We start from the raw sequence: 17,860 nt of genomic DNA, 5'->3' as shown, positions 1-17,860 counted from the left end.
TTTGCTTCATCGTCCACATTCATAGCACATCATCCACATTCATAGCAGCATAATTCAATCTTTCAATCTATTACCCTGTTTCCACTCAGGGTCCCCAAAACCACAAAACAAACAAGTTGTTGGAATGCCAGACCTTTGACACACTATATATAGAGTGCTGGAGGGCACCCCATGCAGCTGAAAGGCACTTGTAAACAAGACTTCACAAGAGAGACTCAATCTCAGTGTAAAAGCGCAACATGACAGGTTGAAAAGAAATATTTGCTTTGCTTTAAGGAATAAAATGGCCCAGTTGTTGAATTCCAAATGCAGCCATTAAAGACAAATAAAATAAGATGGAAATCATCTTGTTTCTAGTGTTTATTGATATGGGTTCAATATTTGTTTAATGGATATATTTGCAGAATGTTTGTAATCAAAGCAAACTAAGGTTGTGGCAGATTGTTATGAAATGAAATGCATTGTATTGCAGAATAAAATAACTCAACAAATGCATTTCATTCAAACAGTAGAGCAGCTCTTTATACAGGCTTCCAGATAGTATACTGCTGTTCTCAGAATTACTGTTTGGTAAACACTTAGTGCTCCACTGAGAACAGTTTTCCATCCCTGTTTCAGTGAAATGGGGTTCCCTGTTTTAGATGCACCTTTGAAGGGCAATGTAGCCTTCTACGTACCACCAACCCATAATTCATGCATTGCCATGTCATTAGTAATGAAGTCTTTGTAAATATGTAGAGGTTCAAATGCATTGTACTAATAGAGCCTGGCTACAAACGTTCAAACATTTTGTTGAGATGCAAGGCTCTTGGACTGACCAACAGTGTACACACGGATCTGATCTGAAAAGAATGAACTGCTTCAGTATAGGTTTGACTGTACCATCCCAGTTCAGATGCATTGTAGGCCTGGGAACATAATTTGTACAGTAATTTGTGAGCAATTTAAAAACCTGTAAGACCTGTTAATGAAGCAATCAGTTCTTGATTCAAAGGATCTGAATGGTGCCATATGGCCCCTAGGCAGCTGGGAGGGGCTACACTGGCAGATTGTATTTCACATGTGAGTTAAAACTATATCAATGTGTGCTATTACTTTTCAATGTGTGCTATTACTTTTCTTGGCACTCAGATATGTCGGCTGCTCTACTACCGGAACCCACATGTAACTTAAGAAGTATACCAAAGAATGTTTTTAGTTTCTCTTCATCACTTGGCTATATTTACTAAGTGTCGTGCCAGGAGTAAAGTTCTTTTTTTTTTTTCTCCCCTTAAGGAGTTAAAACATACTTATTTTCCAGAACATGGTACAGTAACTGAACATATTAACTTTGCATTTCATGAATGAGATTAACTTAGACCTGTTTCAATTTTAAATGAACTTTAGAAAACTTATTTTTCATACGTGAAATGTCTTGTGAATCTGCCCCTGTGTTTACTGAATGGTATTTTAATGTACAGTAGAAAATAATACAAGAAAACAAATTATGGGTTACAAAAAATAAGTTCCAGGTATTCCCCAATACACAGCATTGCCCAAAGTATGGAGTATGTGGACAGTACATAATGTGCAAATGGGAAAGTTATATCTCCACTCAAGCTTCTTCCACATATTGTAAATATTTTTTGTATGTATATATATATATACACTCACCTAAAGGATTATTAGGAACACCATACTAATACTGTGTTTGACCCCCTTTCGCCTTCAGAACTGCCTTAATTCTACGTGGCATTGATTCAACAAGGTGCTGAAAGCATTCTTTAGAAATGTTGGCCCATATTGATAGGATAGCATCTTGCAGTTGATGGACATTTGTGGGATGCACATCCAGGGCACGAAGCTCCCGTTCCACCACATCCCAAAGATGCTCTATTGGGTTGAGATCTGGTGACTGTGGGGGCCAGTTTAGTACAGTGAACTCATTGTCATGTTCAAGAAACCAATTTGAAATGATTCGACCTTTGTGACATGGTGCATTATCCTGCTGGAAGTAGCCATCAGAGGATGGGTACATGGTGGTCATAAAGGGATGGACATGGTCAGAAACAATGCTCAGGTAGGCCGTGGCATTTAAACGATGCCCAATTGGCACTAAGGGGCCTAAAGTATGCCAAGAAAACATCCCCCACACCATTACACCACCACCACCAGCCTGCACAGTGGTAACAAGGCATGATGGATCCATGTTCTCCTTCTGTTTACGCCAAATTCTGACTCTACCATCTGAATGTCTCAACAGAAATCGAGACTCATCAGACCAGGCAACATTTTTCCAGTCTTCAACTGTCCAATTTTGGTGAGCTTGTGCAAATTGTAGCCTCTTTTTCCTATTTGTAGTGGAGATGAGTGGTACCCTCAAGGTTGTACGTGTTGTGGCTTCACAAATGCTTTGCTGCATACCTCGGTTGTAACAAGTGGTTATTTCAGTCAAAGTTGCTCTTCTATCAGCTTGAATCAGTCGGCCCATTCTCCTCTGACCTCTAGCATCAACAAGGCATTTTCGCCCACAGGACGGCCGCATACTGGATGTTTTTCCCTTTTCACACCATTCTTTGTAAACCCTAGAAATGGTTGTGCGTGAAAATCCCAGTAACTGAGCAGATTGTGAAATACTCAGACCGGCCCGTCTGGCACCAACAACCATGCCACGTTCAAAATTGCTTAAATCACCTTTCTTTCCCATTCAGACATTCAGTTTGGAGTTCAGGAGATTGTCTTGACCAGGACCACACCCCTAAATGCATTGAAGCAACTGCCATGTGATTGGTTGGTTAGATAATTGCATTAATGAGAAATTGAACAGGTGTTCCTAATAATCCTTTAGCTGAGTGTATATATATATATATATATATATATATATATATATATATATATATATCACCATCAGCTTATATCAATCCAAGATGTTTTTGCTTGCTTCCATTTACAGCTTCTCTTTTCCATGTCACGCAGGCAAAGTTTTATTATCCCATCTTTTATGTGGTCGTGGTCTTCGCTCATCTCTTGGTGCCCATTCAGTAGATTCCTTGGTTTATCTCTCAGCTGTTCTTCTTCCAATGTGTCCAGCCCATTGGCATTTAAAATGTTTCACTCTTTGAATGATGTTACATATTTTGGTTTATTCTCAAATGCATTAATTTTTGTTAATCCAAGAATACATCTTTCCATGCTTCTTTGTGTGTGTGTGTGTGTGTGTGTATGTATATATATATATATATATATATATATATATATATATATATATATATATATATATATATACTTAAGAAGATGGGAAGATTAAATCAGAAGTCGAAACAAGTAGAAATACCTTGGGGAGGTCTTAATCCAGCTGTGGATCGATAAAGGCCGGTGATGATGATAATTATATGTGTGTGTGGACATGTTTAGATTTATGTCTCTATTGTTCAGTTCCCATATATTAAAACCCAGGCAAGCAAAATAAATGTTAAATATATTTGCATAAATTCCCCTAATACAAAAAATTATATAATTCTAGAATGTACCACACATAAGACAGACTGCAGTTAATCAATCGTGTTTTTTTTACTTGGTATGTTGATACCAAGTAAGGTATGCACATATGCACTTAATCAAGTACAATTATTGCATTATTAAGTCAAATAAGACTTCAACTTGACAACATTGTCTGAAGAACAACATTAATGTTACACAATCAGGAGCCATAAGAGCCTTTTTCAAATATGAAGTGTTTACATTTCTAATAATTAAATATTATATATACAACTCTGTGTATGTATATTTTGTGATTTTAAGGGTCACCGTATATTTATGATTGTTTTTTGTTTTTCTTTCAAATTAAACAAATCAATGTCAGAAAGTTAATTAAACCCTCGTTTATTAACATTGCCATGCTGCCACCTTGTGGTAATAATTGTTAATATAAGTGTTGCATTTGAATGTCAGGCTAAGGCTAAAGGCAAACAAAGATTATAAAACCCCAAAACTTAACCCCTGAGTATCCTTATTAAATTATAGGTTGTAAATGGCCATTGACATCTGTGGGAATGATACTGATTAGCATACTAATAACACAGGATCATTTGCATACTAATATTTAGAATGTATTCCAAAGCAAATACTTGAGATCATTTAAAACCCAGCTTAGGAAACATACCTCTGGACCTCAAGTAGCCTCCAAAGATCTGATGGACCAGAGAGGTGGCCTGCGTTTGCTGGTCCAACCTGTGTAGGTGAAAAGAAAAGGTGAATTCTCACGTTCTCACTAGGAGGTACTGGATCAGAGATCGAGGAATGCAGAAGCTGCTTGTTAGCTCTTGAAATACTCTTAAGTGCAAGATTGACATTTCTGTTAAATAATTGCTAAACAGTGTGATCCAGTAAAGGCCCCTGCAAAAGACCACAATGAATCACCCTATCAGCAAGTTTTGGTGAGCCTTTCTTGCCTTACTGCATTCAGTTTCACTCAGTTTACAGAAGTCTGCTACTCTTAAAAGCCAGCGTTCAATTACAGTGAAAACAAAAAAACAGCACTGTGAACACACATGATTCCAGGCAGGCATGACCTCTGCATAGCACTCACAGTGTACCAAACGAAACACGTGTGTGAGAACAGCTCCGACACATGCAGAGACAGTCCCAGCGTTTATAAAGCACGGCTCCCAAGAGAGACACCCAGAAACAAACAGACAAACTCACACTTCGGCTCGCTGTAAATGCCAATGGGGATGATGGTGTCACCCGAGTTGATGCGTTTCTGCATCGTGGACATCATACAGAACCCGGGCTCACGACCTGGGAAAGGACAAAGCAGAGTTACCCCACACAGCCTTCGCTCAAGAGTGCAGAACTCTATCATGTTATAAGGGGACAGCGAAGGGGGGTATGGACGCCCCTTACCAGCATGGGCCACATGTACAGGTTTGGGAAAGCTCTCAGGACAGAAGGTAGTTAAGGAGGGGAGCGGTGTAGGAGAGACACTGGAGAGCGGAGTTGAACATGCAGGCGTTGCCCAGTTTCTCTGAAAATAAAAACAGATGAAGATAGACAAGGATTATTCCACTTTAGAGACCTTTAAAATTACAATTGCAATGTGGTTGCAAAGGTGTTATGTTGTTTTGCAAAGTACCAAACCTGCAAGACTGAGACAGAGCTTAGTGCGGTTTGTATTATGCCTTGGTTATCTTGACACGTGCCCACATATCAGGTGATCACCATGTTTTGTACACCCCAGATTTGACTGGACTTAAAACCTGCCTCCGAACTACAATGCTGCAGATAAAACTAAACATCAAAATTGTGGCTAAAACAAATGTGAACACTATTCTGTTTTTTTTTTTTTTATTCCTGACAAATTATCTACACATTTAAATTAAATACATTCGTTACATAACCAAATAGATAGCCTAAATATTGTCATTTCAATCAACATTTGTCATTCTACAACATAGGTACTTCAGACAATTAAATACCTTTGAGTAAATTTAAACATTTAAAGGCCAGAACACCCGAGGCGTTACAGTATATTTACAGGTTTTAAAACAATGTAGGCCTAAGTCAGTGAAAATGTCCTTCCTGTCCAATGGGGTCTTCGGTGTGAGAGCACTTGAAAATAATGAAGCTGTGAAACTTATTCACAAAATAATCACATGAATGAATGATGTATTCAGTCATTCATATGTTCTACATATGATATTTGAAAGTTGTACAGGTCCATCCATGGATTAAAACATGTTGGACGGATACCATATCTGTCGGGATAGACATGATCCATCTCCTCGACCGCGACTGTTGTCCAGTCATGCCAACCACACGCCGACGTCGGCCCAACTTCGTGTGTTTTCTGGGTCAGTTCAGCTATAACTATGGCATATACTGTATAACGACAAGAGCTTTCTGCAGACGTTTGCCCGTTCAATGGATGATCTGTATGGTGTTTGCCTCCTGTCCAGCAGGCGTCTCTTGCTAGCAAACTTGAACTAGTAAACTGCAGATGCACGACGTCATCACCAAGCGACACGGAATCGTCGGTGTGTCCTCCATGGTGTTATTGTAAGGTCGACATTTTTATAACTTTGGGGGGTTATTTGGATTTCGTTGAGCTTCACTATGTCTGGTTACACTCCGGACGAGAAGCTCCGTGTGGAGCAGCTGACAAAGCTGAGACGACAGTGGCTGAAAGACCAGGAGCTCAGTCCCAGAGAGCCCGTCCTGCCCCCTCAGAAACAGGGACCTGTGGCCAAATTCTGGTCGGGGTTTCTGGAGCCCAAGAGCTTGTGGAGGCTTTACGTGAGTTGTCAGTTAAAGCTTTGATTTTAGTCCGTTTATATTAGCATTGGATTCCCATTGTTTACAAGATTAAGGAGCAATTCGGTCCTGTCGCTTTATCGTGGAACCAGTTGTCTTAGTACTCAGTAGCTGCAACTGTAGCATTTCACCAAGACGCCAATGCCTAGGAAAATATCAATTGTATGCATCATATAACATCCACAGCCTTGCTTTTGTAAATGCCTTGCACATTTATAAAAGGGTAAACGTCACATTCATGATGCTGATTGCATTGGTCAGTAACACCTTCCCTGATTCCTTGCAAGAATGTCTTGCAGCAACATTAATTGATGAACCTCGACCCTGACGGATCTGCAGTGTAGACAACTAGCAGCCACAATTTTAAATAGTACTGAAATCAAGACATTAAAAAGCAAGTTCTCAGTGTCTATGGTGTTGGTTATTTAAGAGGAGTCAGTTATTTGTTCGGATACACAAGGATATTATTTATAGTAACCCAGAGAGTAGACATTACATTATTAATGGACATAACTCAAGTTCAGGCTGCTGCATTGGTGTTTGTTGGGGAGAGTGGGGGAATCAGTGTTGTTCTGTGGGCGCACTGTGAGCTAATCGCCTGGGTCATTGTTTTAGTAAACTATGCAGTTTGCCCCCAGTTTTTTCAAAAGGAAAACGGTGAACCCATCTCTCTAATCAAAGGAGATTGGCAGTGGTGAACATTCATTTGATCTATTTTTGGATGTATGGCAGATATGTAGGCAGAATATTCTACTTTACGTGACCTTACTTATCAAATAATGTAAAAGCATTTTGCACACTTTGTTAGTTGTGATTTCTAGTAATCATATTAAGGTAAATCCAAAGACTGTCATTAAAAATGTGTGATTTTCCTTTCAGACTTATAAAGCATACAGTGCTGGAGTGTGGACCTTTACCCGGCTAATAATCCCTGCTTGGATTGTGCACTATTATGTCAAGTACCATGTTGCTGTAAGTCAGTTGGGAATTTTGTGTCATATGCTCATATTCTGTATATCCTCAGGGCCACAGTGCAGTGCAGATGTGTGCCTGTATTGGGTAAAATCTATTGCAGTAACAAAACCTCTCTCGTGAGACAAATATGTATTTGTTCTCCTTGAAAAATTGTTTTATTTAATATGAAATTTGTTTGTAATCATTTGCCACTTTCCGTTCTTTTAAATATGAGTTTTGAAATTGCACAGTATTAAGAACATATTTTTCCTAATAATAAATGCATGCAAAGAAACACTACATAAGTATTACATGCACAACATTACATTTTAAGTCTGTTTTTTTTTATATTTTTCCCCATTATTACAGACAAAGCCGTATGCAATTGTTGAGGTGAAACCCAAGCTTTTCCCAGTAAGTACTTTTTAATCTTAAATGTTGTCACACATATTATATAGGATTGCCTGTAATTAGATTTATAATGATAATTTGCATTATTAGTAAATCAGTAATGTTTACATTAATGAAGCATAAGAAATAGATTGCTTTGCTATTGTGATATTAGGGAATTCAAGGAATCTACCACATGAAATCTACCCCTTCCAATGAAACAGTAATTAATAGTGTGTAACATTGTCAATGTTTCTGTTTTAGGGTGATACAGTTTTGGAAACTGGAGAGATCATTCCTTCCCTACCAGAGCAGGAAAGTCATGGGCATCACTGAACACAGATGAAAAAGAAAAAAGTCTTGTGTTATTTCCTTTGTAAAAATAATTGTATTTATCATTAAAACTGATTCAACTGAATTGATTGACAGTATCCCATTCTTTATTTTCCCTTTTTTCAGCTTGGGTTAAAAATCTTTTTTGATTACTGGATACACGAATTCAAGCAAAGTAATTGTTTCCAATAATTCTGAAATCATAAAGTACAGGTTATGCTTCAGAAATGCGGTGTGGTAGATTACATGTCAAATACAAGGTCATTAATAACATCAGTGTACATACATTTCGTTCTCTAATTTAATTGGTATGGAAAAAAATACTTGTAACAAACTGCTGTATTAGGTCTGCAACCTGTCAGTCCCTTATCATTTCACACATTATAAAACATTCAAAGCATTTTACATTAAAATAGCAAATGTTAAAAAATATGCAACATATTTGTTAAATTACATCATTTTTTATCCAATGTATGCCTTGTAAATTGGAATTAAATGGTTTATATTTTTCAACAATGTAAACTTTTTAAAACTGCAGCATTTGTATAGCTGCATCTGAGACCTGAAAGGCTTTGTGGGAACTCTCGCTTTTAAATGAATGCCATCTTGCTGGCTGAACAGAAGCACATGGTTTATAGATGAATAATTTCTTCTGTCTAAACACTGCACAACATCTATAAGAATAATCTTTCAATATATATGTTGTAATTTGAACCTACATACAGAAATAAATATATACAAAATAGATAGTGTATGATTCAGTGTATTAACCTGAACATGCTTAGGAATGTAATCATTTTAAGTATCCATTTAAAATGTCCAGGGAGGGCACCAGTAACAGCATCTCTTCAGCTCTGCTTTCTCTTCTTTTTTATATAAGGCTCAGTTTCGTTGTGATTGCTTCAAGTTGTCAATCTTCATTCCCTTGCATGTTCAAAAACGTAAGACCTCAGATTTGTATCTTGAATTGCTTTTCCAGCTGCCATAGTGCTGCTATTCTTGTCCCATAGATGACAAATCCCCAAGACAGGAGGACTATTGCCAAAAGGATCTGGAAACAAAATTTAAAAAAAAACGGCAGAATTGTAAGTAAATGTAATACGTAGATTGACAAACATGATTCTGTTTATTAAAATAACGGGGTTCAGAAATATGAACAGAGCAGTGCACATGTCTGGCTTGAAAGATCTTGATCACTACTGTATTGAAATCTACAGGACTTAGGAAAAGCTAAACCACTGGAGCGGAATACACCGTTTGTAAATTACATGCAATAGTTTAATATCCATCCGAGCAAGATTAATTATTTATCTCGCGTAATGTGAAATCTCAATAATATCGATACAGAAATCAATGGCAGAAGAAGGCGGCATTCTTATTAAACCCACTGGCGCATATGCCCCAATATCTGATCAGCATTTGTTATATAACATTTCTACACTTCTTTCATTCTCTATTTTTCATCATTGGTACCACCGCCTCTTGCCCAGACTTTGACCCGTAGTTTCCTGCCTGTTTCAGAGACTTTAGCCCCCTAAACGTTTGGAAAAAGTGGGATGTAGCCGATGTGGAGGTTACAGCGACGGTAGCACAGTTCGATTGTGTGTCTGACGTCACACATCTGCTTGGGCTCCACAGTTCGGAACAAAACCCATCGATTACTTACTAGAGAAAACAGTCTCTCAAGAACCCGATCGCTGACATAAATCATGTTGTCCGACGCTTGATCTGAATTTAGGATCGCCACCAAAGCACCCGCAGCAGCAGCAGCCCCGACATCTATCTTGGTCGCGGTCTTGTAGAGCCGATTTCCGCAGATATGCGCAGATCTGCAGAATCCCGCGACCCCATTGGTGGAGCAGCGCAGATCTGCTCAGATTGTGCGCTACGCGAACGCCACCCTTGAAACAAAGCAACAGTAACAGCGCAAACAGGGAAACGTCGTCCTGGTAATTATGAAAGAGAGACCTAAACGCAACCCTATGTATCCCACACAGCGCCACCAAGAGTCAGTCTATTTTTTTTAACATCCACACAGCTTTCTCAGTTACAATTCAATATCTGTTCAAACCTATGTGGTTGTTGAAACGTGAGATACGTGATATATGTGAAATCAGGTTATAATTAAAACAGCAAACAAATATGCCAGAAAAGACAGTGACATTTTAATTTAACATCAGAAAAAAGTAAAATGCCATTTAGAACCTGATCCCTTCGTCTCAAATATAGCTGATATCATATTATGTTAACTTTGATTAAACAATTAGCTATGAATGCGCCAATGAAATTAAAATAGTGATCTAATACCAGTTGCTTTGCCCTGAGTGAGGCAGAACTGCACCCCACCACCAGGGCGCAGCAGAGAGGGAAACGCTGGCCTCTCCCAACAAACCCAGACCCCCACTATCCCACAATGCCGTCTGTTGGTGTAAACTTCGTGGTACATTGTTTGTAGCTCTAGACGGGCTATGTTGTCCTGAGCTTCACGTTATTGGCGCATTTTATTTGAGGTGTTTTCTTGGATATTGTGACTGTTTATTCGATTTTTTTGTATCAATGGCTTCATCTGTGACGGGACGGTGACGCGAAACAGGAATCAGAAATCCTCGTTTTGACGTCGTTTCAGTTTTCCCGTAGGTAAGTGCTTTCGTGTAACCTATATTTGTACATATGTGTTTATATGTAGTATTAATATGGCGATTAATCCGTTTCAAATGATGTTTTAGCTTGATTTGAACTGCTATTTTTTGTGTCCGGCGTTTGTTTCAGATACAGACAGTGTTTAAAACATTATGTATTTTTGTATTGTTATTTTAGGCCAGAAATTCGTAAGGCGCATTTTCGGATTTTACAAACGTCGCAAATTTTATGACACGACTTCAGCGGTTTTTTTCTTTCATCCATTGAAATAAAGCGTGTACTTTTGTTGTCTATTTGTTTTTTTGTGCTGCATTTCTGAATAAAAGCTGAATAATCTATTACCACTAGTGTCCGCGAACACGGCCTGCAAAAATCAAAATGTCTTCCATGCTGGATAGTTATTACACATAAATCACACCAGAAACCAACGCAGAAATTATTGTTTTCCTTACGTGGCATCTAATTGTGCGATGTTTGATAAGTTTCTAATAATTGTCTCAATGTGTCGGCACTGACTTGATTATCATCACGTCTGTCTTGAAACTCACACACACCTGCTTGTAATTACATTATTAGAGATTCATAAAGTGAACAATCGTGTGTAGTTAAACGAAGTAAATGTGTGTATGTTTAATATAATTCGTTTTAAGTTGGGTTCACACTTTAGCCCAGTGGAAACTTATTAAAAACATTATTGTCATTGTAAGGAAAAGCGGTGTTTTTATTGCAGCACCAAAAAAAAAGTCATTTTTTAGTTTAAATGTATCCTGTTGGAACAGTGTAGATTGAGGTTGGTAGTCAAATATGAATGCATTCAATATAATGTGCCTTTATATTGATCAGTACAGAATTTCATGAACGTCTCACATAAGCGACCCATGAAAAATACAATTACGTTTCCTTCGTTATATAACGTGTTGAATTATGTATACATCACGTTTTTTTTTTACACCAGGCGTGGGCAGTTTAATGTCTGGTTGGAAGAGTTTTGTTCATACATGATCATTTCAATTGAATGAAAAACTGCAAACTCTTTGTAGCTTCAGTGAAAATATATTTTAGTTCCACCCCATTTCTTTTAATGTTTTTCTGGCTGTATTTTTTAAACATTGAATTTTAAACTTTTTTTTTTAATTATTATTTCAAAGCTGTAGCTGCACTTTGTTCTGCTGTATTTGTGATGCACCTTCTATTATGTGTTAATGGTCGTAATGTGTAAAAGGTGTTGATTGTGATTGTATGTTATTTGTGATGTTTACATTTTTAAAAGTTATACTTAAGACACGTGTTTAAATGCAGTTTTTGTTTTGTTTTATTCAAGGTGAAGTCATCTACCAAAATGAAACTCAGGATGCGCAAAAAGGTTTCACCCGAGGAAGGCAAGGTCTCCCAGACTGTCTCTGCAGAAGCCTCTCCCGATTCCAAATGCCCCATTTGCCTGGATAGATTCAACAACGAAGCCAAACTAGACCGCTGCTTGCACAAGTTCTGCTTTCGGTGCATACACGAATGGTCCAAAAACAAAGCTGAGTGTCCACTATGCAAACAACCTTTCAACTCCATCTTCCACAGCTATAATGCAAAAAATGACTTTAAGAAGTTCACCTTGCGGCCAACTGAAAATGGCTCTTTTGGCTTTCCTGAGGGGGAGAGGTTCAGGTACCGCACCACCTTGGCAAGAGATCGCAGGCAGATCAATTCCATGAGAAGGACGTCCCCACCACCAGACAATGGGATCATGTTTGAGGGCCTGACAGGTTCTGGCCCGGCTCAGCATGACAGAGGACTTCACCCCATGATACTCAGGTTCAACGCAAGGAGAAGAGCTCAGAATGAGGGCAGGTCATTCCGTCACATGCGGGAGAGAGAGATCATTAATTTCAGACGGGCGCTGTACCGCAGCGGGGTGCGGGTGCGAAGTGTGCGTGATGGCGGCCGCTATCGGGACATCTCTGCCGAATTCTTCCAGAGAAATCCAGCTTGTCTCCACCGGCTCGTGCCCTGGCTGAAACGGGAGCTGACTGTGCTCTATGGCAGTCACGGGTCGCTTGTGAACATTGTGCAGCACATCATCATGACCCGCATCACCAGGTACGACATGGAGGACCAGGCCATCCAGGACGAGCTACGTCCATTCCTGCTGACTCGCACTGACCACTTCCTCCACGAGTTCATCAGCTTCGCCCGGGCCCCTTACAATATGGAAGCTTATGACCAGCACGCCATCTACGACTGCCCAGCGCCGTCCTACGAAGAGGGAAGCAGCTCGGGCTCATCCGTCATCACCATCTCGGCAGATGAGGCCGATTCCGCAGAGCTGGACCAACGCCCTCTCTCCGTAGCAGGCAGCGGCTTGAGCCAGACACCATGGGATGATGAAACACCTGGCCCCTCTTACTCCACAGTGGAACAAGTGCAGCCCCCCTCACTGACCGTCAGTGAGTCTGAGTCTGAGAGCAGCAGGGAGGAGGAGGTGGGCCCCGGGCCTTCTTTGCAACAGAGTGCTCAAGTGAAGATGGACCCATCGGCAAATGAAGGTGCAGGAGCCTCATCTAGTGAGGAGGATTGCTTAATTGTGGGCTATGTCAAACCAATGGCTGAAAGGACACCTGAACTCGTCCAGTTGTCTTCAGACTCTGAAGAAGAGTCTGTCCACAATGAAAACACAGAGGTCCCTAAACAGCCTGCACATATTCGATTCCCTAGCATGAGTCCACCTTCTTCTGTATGCTCCTCAGTGTCAAAAACAAAGTCCCCACAAAGGCACCACCAGTCCAGAAACCAATCTGAGGGAAAAGACAGGGACCAGACTGCTTTTGAAGAGAAGGTGAGGCATTCACCCATGCGTAGGAGTTCGCCTACCACAGAGCGAGACAGGACCTTGAGAGTGCATGATAAAGGCAAACATTACAGCAAGGACAGACACGCTTGTAATGATCACAGAGGATACCACTGGCGTCACAGATCAAGAGAGAGATCGAGGTCCAGGAGCAAAGAAAGGTCCCACCAAAGGAGCAGAAGAAGATCAAGGAGTACTGAGAGGAGCTGGTCGAAAAGAAGCCCAACCATTTCAATAAACAGTGACAGTACTCTTTCTAGAGGCAAGCGACATTCAAGGTCACGCAGCAGAGACTATCCGTCATCAAGAGACATGACGTGGCTAAAGAACCGAGACAAGGACAACAGCTATCCAAGGCACAGCCATGAGAAATCCTATTCATACCACTGGGACACCTACAGTCACTATAATAGAGAGAGGGACAGCAGTGATGCGTTTTACATGCAGAATAGGTCCTATTGCACAGGTTACTACATGAGCCCAGACTATGGAGTGCATTCTCGTTCCCAAAGCAGAAGCCGCAGCAGCAGTCACAGAGATTCTTACCGCTGGGAACGAAGGCATTCCAGAAGCTTGTCCAGCACCAGCTCCCAGGGTTCTCGTGGTGCCCACCGTGGGCATAGGCACGAGAAACCCAGTGGCAAAAGGAAATACAAGACCCGCCACTTGGAGGAATCGTCCAGAGAGCGCACTTCCAAATCGCAAGTCACTTCTTCGTCCAATGTCCGGGAGAAGAGAGGGAGCAGCGAGAGGCATCACAAGAAGTCTCGAAAGAAGAGCAGAAGTCCAAGCGTGGTGATCATCTATGAGGGGAAATCCACAGGAGAAAGCAGGCGGCATCACAAGAAAAAGAAGAAACACAAAAAGAAAAGCAGGAAGCACAGGAGTCGGGAGCGGGTGCAGCTGCCATCCCCCACTGTCATTACCATAGACAGCGACAGTGATCACACCATAGAACCAAATGATGGGTGCCCCATCAGTAGTGAAAATGAGATCTCTACAACTACTGGCAACTGTGTGGAGACGCCTGTGCTTGTCAGTGGTGTGCAGGCTTTTGAGGAAATAAAACCTTTCAGCTTTGATCTAAAACTATCAGTTCCTCCAGAAGGTGTTGTGAACTCTGAGGCAGTTTCTTCTGAAGCTAGCCTAGCTAATGAGAAGTGGGACACAGGGAACAGTGTAAGCAGACAGTCTTCATTTGCGTCCGAGGATGAGACGAGTACCACTAGCCCTTTAAACGCACGTGAAGTTCTGTCTCTGGAAAGCAATGGTTTGGAGACTTCCAGTGAAGAAACTGCTGCACCATTACAAACTGGGTCTGAGACTGAATATCAAGAAGAGAGTACTTGCAGAACACCCCCTCCTTAAAATGTATACCATAACAATTGGTAGACTTTCCTTTTACATCAAGTTGACATTAACCAAACTGCCAATTTTACACACCAGTGTTGACTTATTGGAGAGGTCTTTTTATGGAGAAAAACATAACTGATCAGTCTCTGAACATTTATTTGATAACAATGGTATCTGAGGTGCATCTCAGTAGGGGTCTTTATGTAACCAAAAATACTCCTATGAAAACAACCAGAGAGAAATAAATGCTTGTATTTTCAGTCACTTAAACTGTAAAGGTTAGTTTCTCGTTTTGCTATAAAAAAATAAATAATAATAAACACTGAAGTGAACTAACTATTCCAATCACTTTTGAAAGATGTGCAGTCATTGTACTACATTCTCAGGGATAAGGTTTTTAATATAGATGCTGTTTTTTTTTTACCATTATATGCATTTTCTTCCTGTAGTATGGGAAATATTGCAATTTTAAAGGTAAACTGAATAGTATTTCTTAAACAATGTTAAAAAGATTAGAATTAAGATTGTTACATTGGGTTGCTGTATTGTGTGGTGGAGTCCTGTTTTTAACATAGAAAAAATGTTAGTGCTGAGATTGACAGCCTGATCTGTAATGTCACACACTGAGCAGAACAAAGCATTATCACAATCATTCAGTCTTAATGAAAAGTAGACACCCAGAATGAGCTTGATCAAACCAACACTACAGCATCAAAATACTAAGGAATACATTTAACGATTTCTCAAGATGTACCATTCAGTTGACCTTTTCAATAATCTTGTCAATTAACTTGAAAAACAAATACTATTGATGAAATGCAGAGCTAAGCAGTGTTGGTTTAGGTTTGTTTGTTGTATTATATTGATGTATTGCCTTCAGTTGAGAGCATTGGAGATTGAACTAGACCTTGCAAGAAGTACGTCCTGAATGAATGGAAATAAATATTGAAAAGATAAGTGTTGTAATTACTTCATGTGTGCCTTTTTGTTTTTGTCGTGGTAATGCTTTTTTTTTTTTCTTCAGCCATTTTCTAACTAATGTTAAGGTAAGATTTTTTTGATGAGGATCTCGAAGCAGCTGGCATTGCATTAGGGGCCAGAGAGCTTGTCAACATTTCACATTTATTCACTACGAGGATAGTCATCATCCTTGTTTTATCATAACTGATGCTGAAATTAAAAGTAGAAAATATTCAAACATGTCTAAAGGCAATAAAACACAAAAGTCAGGAGTAACATAATTTTGTATGGTATATTATTTAATCAAAATAATGCAAGTAATTGTTATTGGGTGTTGCAAGTGGTTTCACAAATTATAAAGCGATGCTATTGGTGACCGTGGAATACACACAAACGTCCGCATAGTCCTAGTCCGTCTCAGGGGGAGTCATTAACAAAGTATCTCTGGATCAATGTGTGATTAACACTGGATATACAGTTGTAGTCAAACATATTACCAACCTTTATTAGACTGTTATTTGGTGTTTAGTTTAATATTAAACTGCTTACTTACCAATTGTTAATTGTGAGAGAGGCCAATGTTTACATACTCCCAGTCCTAACTATATAGTCAACTGGGGTCTCCACACTTCTGTCTCGGGTGAATTGGTATTCATCAAACTCTGAAAATACATTGTTGATAACAATGTAAAGTATAGTTTAACTGTCTATTAAACTGAATCACTGATTAACACTTTTTCAAATGGTTTGAATAGTTTCAGTTAGAACTATATGTTTGCGTACATATATTACATCAAGCCGTATCAAAGGAAAATATAATGTTTTGAAGTTTAAATGTTAGGTGGAATTTGAGAGCCATATATATATACACTCACCTAAAGGATTATTAGGAACACCATACTAATACTGTGTTTGACCCCCTTTCGCCTTCAGAACTGCCTTAATTCTACGTGGCATTGATTCAACAAGGTGCTGAAAGCATTATTTAGAAATGTTGGCCCATATTGATAGGATAGCATCTTGCAGTTGATGGAGATTTGTGGGATGCACATCCAGGGCACGAAGCTCCCGTTCCACCACATCCCAAAGATGCTCTATTGGGTTGAGATCTGGTGACTGTGGGGGCCAGTTTAGTACAGTCAACTCATTGTCATGTTCAAGAAACCAATTTGAAATGATTCGACCTTTGTGACATGGTGCATTATCCTGCTGGAAGTAGCCATCAGAGGATGGGTACATGGTGGTCATAAAGGGATGGACATGGTCAGAAACAATGCTCAGGTAGGCCGTGGCATTTAAACGATGCCCAATTGGCACTAAGGGGCCTAAAGTGTGCCAAGAAAACATCCCCCACACCATTACACCACCACCACCAGCCTGCACAGTGGTAACAAGGCATGATGGATCCATGTTCTCATTCTGTTTACGCCAAATTCTGACTCTACCATCTGAATGTCTCAACAGAAATCGAGACTCATCAGACCAGGCAACATTTTTCCAGTCTTCAACTGTCCAATTTTGGTGAGCTTGTGCAAATTGTAGCCTCTTTTTCCTATTTGTAGTGGAGATGAGTGGTACCCGGTGGGGTCTTCTGCTGTTGTAGCCCATCCGCCTCAAGGTTGTACGTGTTGTGGCTTCACAAATGCTTTGCTGCATACCTCGGTTGTAACGAGTGGTTATTTCAGTCAAAGTTGCTCTTCTATCAGCTTGAATCAGTCGGCCCATTCTCCTCTGACCTCTAGCATCAACAAGGCATTTTCGCCCACAGGACTGCCGCATACTGGATGTTTTTCCCTTTTCACACCATTCTTTGTAAACCCTAGAAATGGTTGTGCGTGAAAATCCCAGTAACTGAGCAGATTGTGAAATACTCAGACCGGCCCGTCTGGCACCAACAACCATGCCACGCTCAAACTTGCTTAAATCACCTTTCTTTTCCATTCAGACATTCAGTTTGGAGTTCAGGAGATCGTCTTGACCAGGACCACACCCCTAAATGCATTGAAGCAACTGCCATGTGATTGGTTTGTTAGATAATTGCATTAATGAGAAATTGAACAGGTGTTCCTAATAATCCTTTAGGTGAGTGTATATATATAT

The 17,860-nt window shown here is 40.0% G+C and overlaps 2 protein-coding genes and 1 long non-coding RNA gene across 4 annotated transcripts; 2 read left to right on the top strand and 1 right to left on the bottom strand.

Annotated features, from left to right (window-relative positions):
* Positions 1-5,977: 5,977 nt before the first annotated feature.
* On the top strand, positions 5,978-8,053 carry ndufb6 (NADH:ubiquinone oxidoreductase subunit B). The gene is made up of 4 exons (XM_066720349.1): positions 5,978-6,273; positions 7,171-7,263; positions 7,615-7,659; positions 7,900-8,053. The coding sequence occupies exons 1-4, from the start codon at positions 6,094-6,096 to the stop codon at positions 7,969-7,971; spliced, it is 390 nt and encodes a 129-aa protein (XP_066576446.1). The 5' UTR covers positions 5,978-6,093; the 3' UTR covers positions 7,972-8,053.
* Positions 8,054-9,993, bottom strand: LOC136766666 (uncharacterized). Its single transcript, XR_010821765.1, has 2 exons — positions 9,635-9,993; positions 8,054-9,019 (listed from the first exon to the last, which is right to left on the bottom strand). It is a non-coding gene; the product is annotated as an uncharacterized LOC136766666 (long non-coding RNA).
* A 398-nt stretch (positions 9,994-10,391) lies between these two features.
* LOC136766664 (E3 ubiquitin-protein ligase Topors) lies at positions 10,392-15,757 on the top strand. Of its 2 annotated transcripts, none has more exons than XM_066720348.1 (2): positions 10,392-10,601; positions 11,930-15,757. In XM_066720348.1, the coding sequence occupies exon 2, from the start codon at positions 11,948-11,950 to the stop codon at positions 14,813-14,815; it is 2,868 nt and encodes a 955-aa protein (XP_066576445.1). In that variant the 5' UTR covers positions 10,392-10,601; positions 11,930-11,947; the 3' UTR covers positions 14,816-15,757. The 2 variants fall into 2 exon arrangements, with proteins under 2 accessions (XP_066576445.1, XP_066576444.1); XM_066720347.1 differs by having other exon boundaries at positions 10,392-10,605.
* Positions 15,758-17,860: the final 2,103 nt, after the last annotated feature.

This window comes from Amia ocellicauda, chromosome 13 (assembly GCF_036373705.1).
Source record: "Amia ocellicauda isolate fAmiCal2 chromosome 13, fAmiCal2.hap1, whole genome shotgun sequence".
Taxonomy (NCBI): Eukaryota; Metazoa; Chordata; class Actinopteri; order Amiiformes; family Amiidae; genus Amia; species Amia ocellicauda.
Note: the sequence above shows the minus strand (reverse complement) of the source record. Positions and strands in the feature narration are given on the sequence as shown.

Excerpts from the sequence above, each read along its gene's own strand:
- ndufb6 (XM_066720349.1), top strand. The coding sequence starts at position 6,094 with ATGTCTGGTTACACTCCGGACGAGAAGCTCCGTGTGGAGCAGCTGACA. Across the intron at positions 7,264-7,614 it reads ATGTCAAGTACCATGTTGCT|ACAAAGCCGTATGCAATTGT; the intron begins GTAAGTCAGTTG and ends CCATTATTACAG. Across the intron at positions 7,660-7,899 it reads TGAAACCCAAGCTTTTCCCA|GGTGATACAGTTTTGGAAAC; the intron begins GTAAGTACTTTT and ends TTTCTGTTTTAG.
- LOC136766664 (XM_066720348.1), top strand. The coding sequence starts at position 11,948 with ATGAAACTCAGGATGCGCAAAAAGGTTTCACCCGAGGAAGGCAAGGTC.